This window comes from Stegastes partitus, unplaced genomic scaffold (assembly GCF_000690725.1).
Source record: "Stegastes partitus isolate 25-593 unplaced genomic scaffold, Stegastes_partitus-1.0.2 Scaffold276, whole genome shotgun sequence".
Taxonomy (NCBI): Eukaryota; Metazoa; Chordata; class Actinopteri; family Pomacentridae; genus Stegastes; species Stegastes partitus.
Window position 1 is genome coordinate 511,802 of NW_007578007.1, and position 7,790 is coordinate 519,591.

General features: G+C 43.6%; 1 protein-coding gene across 1 annotated transcript in view; it reads left to right on the forward strand.

The window, feature by feature from the left end:
• The window catches only part of agrn (agrin), a 280,800-nt gene extending 273,287 nt beyond the window's left edge, over positions 1–7,513 (forward strand). Inside the window, exons 35-36 of the mRNA XM_008282560.1 lie at positions 154–257; positions 4,565–7,513. Of these exons, the coding sequence (XP_008280782.1) occupies positions 154–257; positions 4,565–4,725 (265 nt within the window). The 3' untranslated portion in view covers positions 4,726–7,513. The remainder of the gene's footprint in view (positions 1–153; positions 258–4,564) is intronic.
• Positions 7,514–7,790: the final 277 nt, after the last annotated feature.

Below are 7,790 nucleotides of genomic sequence, written 5' to 3' on the forward strand. Positions count from 1 at the left end.
GGCAGTTATGTGACTGCTTAGTGTACTGGCAGTGGAGCAATAGAGTCTTGATGCTTCAGATTAAACCAAACTGCAATTTACAGCCATTCAGTGTGACACACATGCATCAGACTAACTTCCAACCGCATCTCTCTCTGCCACTCTCCTCCACAGAGCACTTCGAGACGGCTCTCTGCAGGTTGGCAATGAGGCAGCAGTAACAGGGTCATCGCCTTTGGCAGCAACACAGCTGGACACAGACGGAGCGCTGTGGTTGGGTAGGTGCCCACACATGCAAAACAGAGAAACCGTCATTAAGACTTGAAAATGCGTCTAAAATGCCACAGAACAAGCCAGGGGAACACTTGTAAATCTGTAGTGCTTTTTCACCACAGCCACGGCTAGAAGGCTGCCAGAAATGAGCAATGAACTCATTGGCATTGCAGAGGATAAGCAAAGTCTCTGGCAGAGAAAAAAGATTGCCGCTCGAGCAAAAAAAAAAAAATGTCCAAGCCTATTCAGGTATTGAGCTGAGAAATGAAAGGCTATCTGACTAACTCAAAAGTTGTCTGCTCTCCTGAATTGAAAATGACCAAAGTCGGCCCGTTATCTACCTCCAGTTCAATTTGGACTGAACTCGGCTCAGAGAAATCGTTTCTGAAAGAACACACGCAGCACAGCTGGATTCAACATTCTGTGGAAATAACGTTGAAGACGGGAAGCAAAATAAAGTCAGACTGTTCTTTAAAATGCACAGAGCGCTGCCAAGAAGAGGCAGGTCTGAGAGGAAAGCAGTGAGTGACATTTAAGAGGCTCGCAGCATGTCGAGGTGCGCTGTGCACTCAGGTACACTTACGCAAACACACACACGGGGAGGAAGTGCAGTGGAACAGGTGCTGAGCGAGCCCTGCAGCAAGAATATATAATCCTCACGCAGCCCTCCCATCGAGAGCCCTTCTCCTTTTTAAATCCCCTTTTCACTGTTCATCATTAATTCATCTGTAACCCGCATGAAATTAGCCCTGTCGACTCCCGATTCGGAGGCACGCAATCCGATTACTGGGGGCAGGGACAGGGGATGTAAAGAGCTCAATGGGGATATGTACTTTCAGCCCAGCAACACAGGGATGAGCAGGAGAGCTGGTCAATGTGGGGGAAAAATGCGCTACGCTAACGTGAAGCGAGGAAGCAGGAGGGTTCTGACAGATAACAGGGAGGGGAGAGCTGGGATGGCAGCCAGGTAAGACATCACAAGCCAGGGTCAGCAAGAAGAAAGGAATCTGAATATAGATGCTTCATGCTGACTTGGTGAGAAAGACACTAATGAGTGCTTTGGGTGTTCTGGCTTAAATGAGGAGCTGAAAACACCAATAACAGGAGCCAGCAGTTAGGTCACAGCGGCTCTGCAGGAGGACAGGAGGAGGTTTATTCATTTATTTATTCATTTGTTTTTAATTGAAACAGTGGATAAGGGACAGTTCAAGTGAAGGTAAAACTAAATGGAAAGCTTTAAAGTACAAACCCATTAGATTTTCATACTCATCTGTTGTTTTTACTGGTTGATGAGAATATGTTGGTTGGTCGGGTTACAGTGTGTCTGCAAATATTTGATTCTATCTCTTCATGGGACAACTGATGAAATGACACTTTACTCCAATGTAGAGCAGTCAGTGTACAGCTGGTGTAACAGCCGACATCTACTGTCCCATCAGAACAACTCATTACAGCCATTAATGTCTAAACCACTGGCAACAGTACAGCCCTCAGTGAAAATGTCCAAACTGGGCCCAATCAGTCATTTTCCCTCCCTGGTGTCATGTGACTCGTTGGGTCTCAGGTGTGAATGGGACCAGGTGTGTTAGGAGGGCATCCACAATAGGACCATCTCACTGAGTTCAATGAAACTTGGCCAGTTTGAAGGGTCCACCCAAAACTACTTCACTTCATCATCTATCCACACCTTAATCCTCACTAGGGTCATGGGGGGCTGGAGTCTATCCCAGCTGACTCAGGGTGAAGGCAGGTTCACCTGGACAGGTAACCAGTCTATCACAGGGCTACACTTAGAGACAGACAACCAAGCACACTCACATTCACACCTACGGACAATTTAGAATCACCAATTAACCTCCGGAGAACCCGGAGAGAACCCACGCTGCACGGGGAGAACATGCAGAAAGATCCCGGGTGTCCTCACCGGGATGCGAACCGGTCACCTTCTAGCTGTGAGGCAACGATGCTTTGATCAAATCTAACATTTAAATTGAATATTTTTCACAAGAGTTCCTTTATTCTACATGTCTCATTCAATAATTAGTTAAAAATATGTAGGGGCGCCGCTATAGCTCACCTGGTTGAGCTGGCGTCCCATGTACAGGGCTACAGTCCCGATGTGGAGGTCATGGGTTCGAGTCCCGCTCATGGCCCTTTCCCACATGTCCTCCCCCTACTCTTCTCCCCCACTTTCCTGTCTCTCTCTCTCTGATCTATCAAATAAAGGCACAAAGGCCAAAAAAAAAACTTAAAAAAAAAAAAAAAAAAATGTCATTTGCTCTAATTAGATTCTTTAAAATCAAATAGTTTTCTCTACATACACAGCTACAGAGCCACCAGTCAGACAGATACTCAGAGACTGTTTGCCTAAAAAAAACTATGGAGACAAGTTTAAAATGTAAGCTGCAGGTTATCTGATTATTGAGTATTCCTTTAATGTCTGTGGTTTGTTTGGAATAAATACAGTAAAGCATCGGCTAGTTAACGGTGCAGGACTTTAAAACCTTTAAAAAACAGAGCAGTCGGAGCTCTGGATGCGCTCCCTGATGGACGGGTTCTGTCTGGCAGGTTCACAGCACTGAACGCTGAGCTCCAAATAAGGAAACAAATTAAAAATAATGAGGATGTTAGGTATTCATCACTTTCTACTCCGTCACCACCTTTCATTCGTTACACATCTTTGAGCACTTTTCACACCGCGTCAAATTAACAGAGCCGTCTTCCTCTTCTGTCTTAGCTTAGCTTTGTGTTGTTGGCGTGCAGGTTTTCTCGCTCTTTGATCAAACGAACTGCCGTCCCGTCATGTCCATCCGCTGGTGTCATCATGCAAATATCAAAGGCTGTAATGCAACCCGACAACACCGGTAACTGCTGCGCCGGTTTGCAGCAGAATATTTCAGGGACAGCCGTTTGATGGAATTTTTAGTTTTAATTTGTTCTGAAACTTTATCCTGAGGTGTGATGTTTAACCCTCTGAACCCGCCGGCAGCATGGAGAGACACATTAACATTAGAAATTTGCCAAAATTCCACCATTTGTCAGAGCCAGAAAGTGTAAAAGCAGAAAAATATTTTGAATTTTCAGCTGTCTGACAGTCCTGGATAGACTCGTGTGTGATACATCCTTTGGTCAGAATATTTAACCAAATCTAAGCATATATTTGTGATGAAAATCACTTTATTTTACATGTTTACTGTTTAGAAATGTGCCGAAAGCAAACCATTTCCTATAACTAGATTCTGTAAAATCATAAAGGCCACGACTCAGCTGCCACCAGCAGTCACATGACAATAATTCAGGACCTTCTCAGCTGAACTGCAGACTGTGTTCACGCAGAAAATAAAAGATGTAAGCAGTAAAACATGTGTTCCCAGTTCTGGTCACACTGTGTACATGTTGATGAGTAAACATGCTGAATAAATATAGGAAGAAAGTCGCATCCATTACTGTACTGCTCAGGTGTGAGGTGGATGATCCTACTTTTAGTCATGGTTGTTCTGTTTTCATAGAGGTGCAGAACTTTAGAGCCCACAGTGAGTAAAAATGTTGGTGTTCAGAAGCTACAAGGCACAATGTCCATCCATCCATCCATTATCTATACACTGCTTAATAATCACTAGGGTCGTGGGGGGCTGGAGTCTATCCCAGCCGACTCAGGGTGAAGGCAGGTTCACCTGGACAGGTAACCAGTCTATCACAGGGCTACACTTAGAGACAGACAACCAAGCACACTCACATTCACACCTACGGACAATTTACAATCACCAATTAACCTCAGCATGTTTCTGGACTGTGGGAGGAAGTGGGAGGAAGCCGGAGAACCCGGAGAGAACCGACGCTGCACGGGGAGAACATGGAGACTCCACGCAGAAAGATTCTGGTGCCCCCACCGGGATGCGAACCAGCGACCTTTTTGCTGCGAGGCAACAGTGCTAACCACTGACCCACCTTGCGGGGCACAATGTGGATTTTACCAATTAAATTTCTTTGCTTGTGAAAATCTCGGTGGAAAACATTGTATAACATCCAACATGTAACAAGAAATAAGTCCTGAGATCAGGCTTTCAGATTCAATATTTGTAGTGAAAACCCAGGAGGTGTAACGTTCTGCAGATTTTATCATGGAAATGTAGGGATCAGTGTTTTTGGTACCTGAACTGTGCCTAATAGCTAGCTTAGCACAACACAGACATTAGTGTAGCTCACTTCACTTTCTCTGTTCTCTTATTTGCTCTCATTGTCCTCTAATTTGAGGGTATAAGTGTTCGGTTGATCCACAGTCGGACTCATCCCCGCCTCTGTTTCTCCTCAGGTGGTCTGGAGGAGCTGGCGGTGGCCCGTCGGCTGCCCAAGGCCTACAGCACTGGCTTTGTTGGCTGCATCAAGGACGTGGTGGTGGACGGCGTGGATCTCCACCTGGTGGAGGACGCCTTAAACAGCCCCAAGATACTACACTGTTCTGCTGCCAAATAGCCTGGCAGAGACAAAATACTGCAAGAAACAACAACAACAACAACAACAAAAAAAAAGAACCCCTTCCATCCGCTCCCTCCATAGCGCCCATGTTTCCTGCTGTAATTATTTTCTATTTTTGTATACTTTTCATCGCTTTTTATATGGAAAGAAAATGAATATGTTGTTTTAATTTTTGTTTTATATATTTTGCTGTTTTTTTTTTTTGTTTTTTAATCTGCACCTCCGTTCACAGAACACAGTTTCTTTCCCTTCATGGCCCTTCAAGTTTTTTTTTTTTTTTTAAGGCATCTTTGTGAAAAAAAGATATTTTATTTTTTGTCAATTGTGTTGTTTTAAAACAAACACCAAGTTTTAAAAAAAAAAGAAATCCATCAACCTGCCATCTTTCCTTACTCATTACTTGAACACAGTGGACCTCGCTGATGATCTCTGGTTACTGCCTTGTCTTGGTGCCATATCTATCGCCCACATTCCCCAAGCATGGCCCATACATACTGAAACATGGCATACATTCCCTCATGAGAACTGGACGCAGTACAAGTTGTAGCCGCTGTGTGCAGTTCTGTGATCCTGCAGCCAGCTGGTGTCTACAGTCAGGAAACTCTGTATTCAGCCCGCTGTATTTTCCTAATGGGACTTTATAGATATCAGTCAAGCTGCTACAGTGAGAAAGTACACAGTCGAAACTGCTCGATCAACCCCATCTCACAGCACCAAAAGAGAAAAAAAAAACCTCTCTGACTCCCATCAGAGCCTTTAGTTTTGAAATATGACTCACTAACACTGCAACCCGACGCGATGGGAGCGAGAGCGCTGCGTTCCACAATGACTCGCATATCATTAGTCATCGGTCAAGACATGAATCATAGACATTGATAAATGTTATAAATATAGAGTATATAAATAATACCTGAGACTGTGAATATGTACGATGGGTTCTCTTTGGAGAATTGTGCTTCTCATGTACTGTTGTGCGTTCTGTTCTACAATCAGCAGATGAACTAATGACCACTATAAATGCATGCACTTCTGCAGTGTTGGTTTGAATCTGGTTTTTCTTTGTTTGTTTTTTTTGTTTTTTTAATTCCCATTTAGTACCAAACAAATTCTATTTTTAAAAATGTCACTGTTTTGGGCTCTTTTTGCATTGATTCAATCGAGGTTCCTTCTTTTCTCTTATTTCCACGGATTTCAGAAAGAGTTGAGATTTATGTTTGTTCATTCCCTGTATGCGTCTGTTGTTGTTTTTTTTCTTGGGAGCAGTTAGTTTTGCAGGACCTTGAGTAGTGCGCAAGGGAAGAGTTGTTACCATGTCTGACCTTAAGGAGGTGCTGAAAGCAAAGACTGAAGAACTGGCAGGACAGCAAAGAGGCAAGGAGCGTTCTCTTGACTCCTGGGAACGTCCTGTCAGACAACAGTCAGTCGTCAACACAAACACTAAAAGCTTAAAAAAAAAAAAACTCTACCTGAGACTTAATTTCATTTTGCATTTCACCCAGGAGCATTCCTGGAGCTATCTACTTTTGGGCTGTTGAGTGAGAGAGAGAGAGAGAGAGAGACTGTGATGTTCTTATGACCTTCTGAAGCCATAACAGCCGCAAAAACTGGGAAAAGATGCGTAATCCTACACTACTTGCAAGTTAACATAGCAGCGCATGGGTTTCTACGACTAGTGTGTGACGTTCAGTGAACTGTTGCAGCGGGAGGCGTCTTTTCTGAGCCACAATAAGCTGGGATGGCTGACTTAAAGACTTTTGTTTTGATACGAGAACCTTGGCAATATTCTACGGCAAAGTCATGCCTGTTCGTGGTCGAGTATCAAATGGTCTTGTACTATTTTTTATTTTTTTTTCCTTTCATAAGTTCTTAATTATGTTTCCCTCCTTAAATCATCGAGCAATCTGTTTTTGTACAGCCCTGCAATTTTCAAGTGTAAATCTAGCAAATGTGTGATCTGTGGAGGTTTATGTTTTTAGTAATATACACTGGAGCCATGTCTGACTTGTCTGTTCACCCATTTATATACTTCTGTACATGGGGGAGGGATTCCATTCAATTAAAGGAACTTTATTTGCCCCGCTCAGGGCAGTTTCACAAAGCCCTGAAGCTACTACTATGCTAGGCGTGGATCTCGGCGCCAGACCAGGAAGCCTACGTCTGGTGTCTCCTAAATTCCAACACTTACTCTGTTAACTTGTGACTGGTCTTATTTTTAACACACTGTTCTTTGAATTTGATCAATTCTGGTGGTTACACGCGAATAAGAAGAGAATCCTGTGAACTTGGTTGGAGTCATGAACAATAAAGACAACTGCAGTCTATGGTTTGGGTGGAAACTATGAATTGCCTTAAAACTGGTCGCCTGGACTGTGAGCAGGTGACAAAGACGTCATCCATGTAACTGTTTCCTTACTTTAGCCAGTGTATTAGCCTCATCCCCAAATGTAAATGAGTAATACATAATAATAATAACTATATTAGTAATAATGCTCATACACAAAAAAAAAATATCCCAGAGGGCCTCTGCAAATGTCCCATCTGGCTTTTTACGAAAAAAAAATAATCTTCTATTTACTGTTTTTTGAATCTATTTTCTGTTCCTTATTTATGTCTACATGTGGATTACCCTCCATGTCTGGCCTCTGTAAACTACTGTCTGACTGCGCCAACCTCGTTAAAGGGCAGTGCACCAAGTAAGAGTGGCATGACCTGAACATTACTAACTTTATGACCTTTGTCTTGTGTTCCTACCACCATGAAATAAAATGTCAACCAAATAATGGAGGCCCTTCTTGTGACTCGTCTTTATTTTGTCGTTATCGTCGGTTATTTGGGGCTGCAGGGTGGTGCAGTTGGTAGCACTGTTGCCTCGCAGCAAGAAGGTCGCCGGTTCGCGTCCCGGTGAGGACACCTGGGATCTTTCTGCGTGGAGTCTCCATGTTCTCCCCGTGCAGCGTGGGTTCTCTCCGGGTTCTCCGGCTTCCTCCCACACAGTCCAGAAACATGTTGAGGTTAATTGGTGATTCTAAATTGTCCGTAGGTGTGAATGTGAGTGTGCTTGG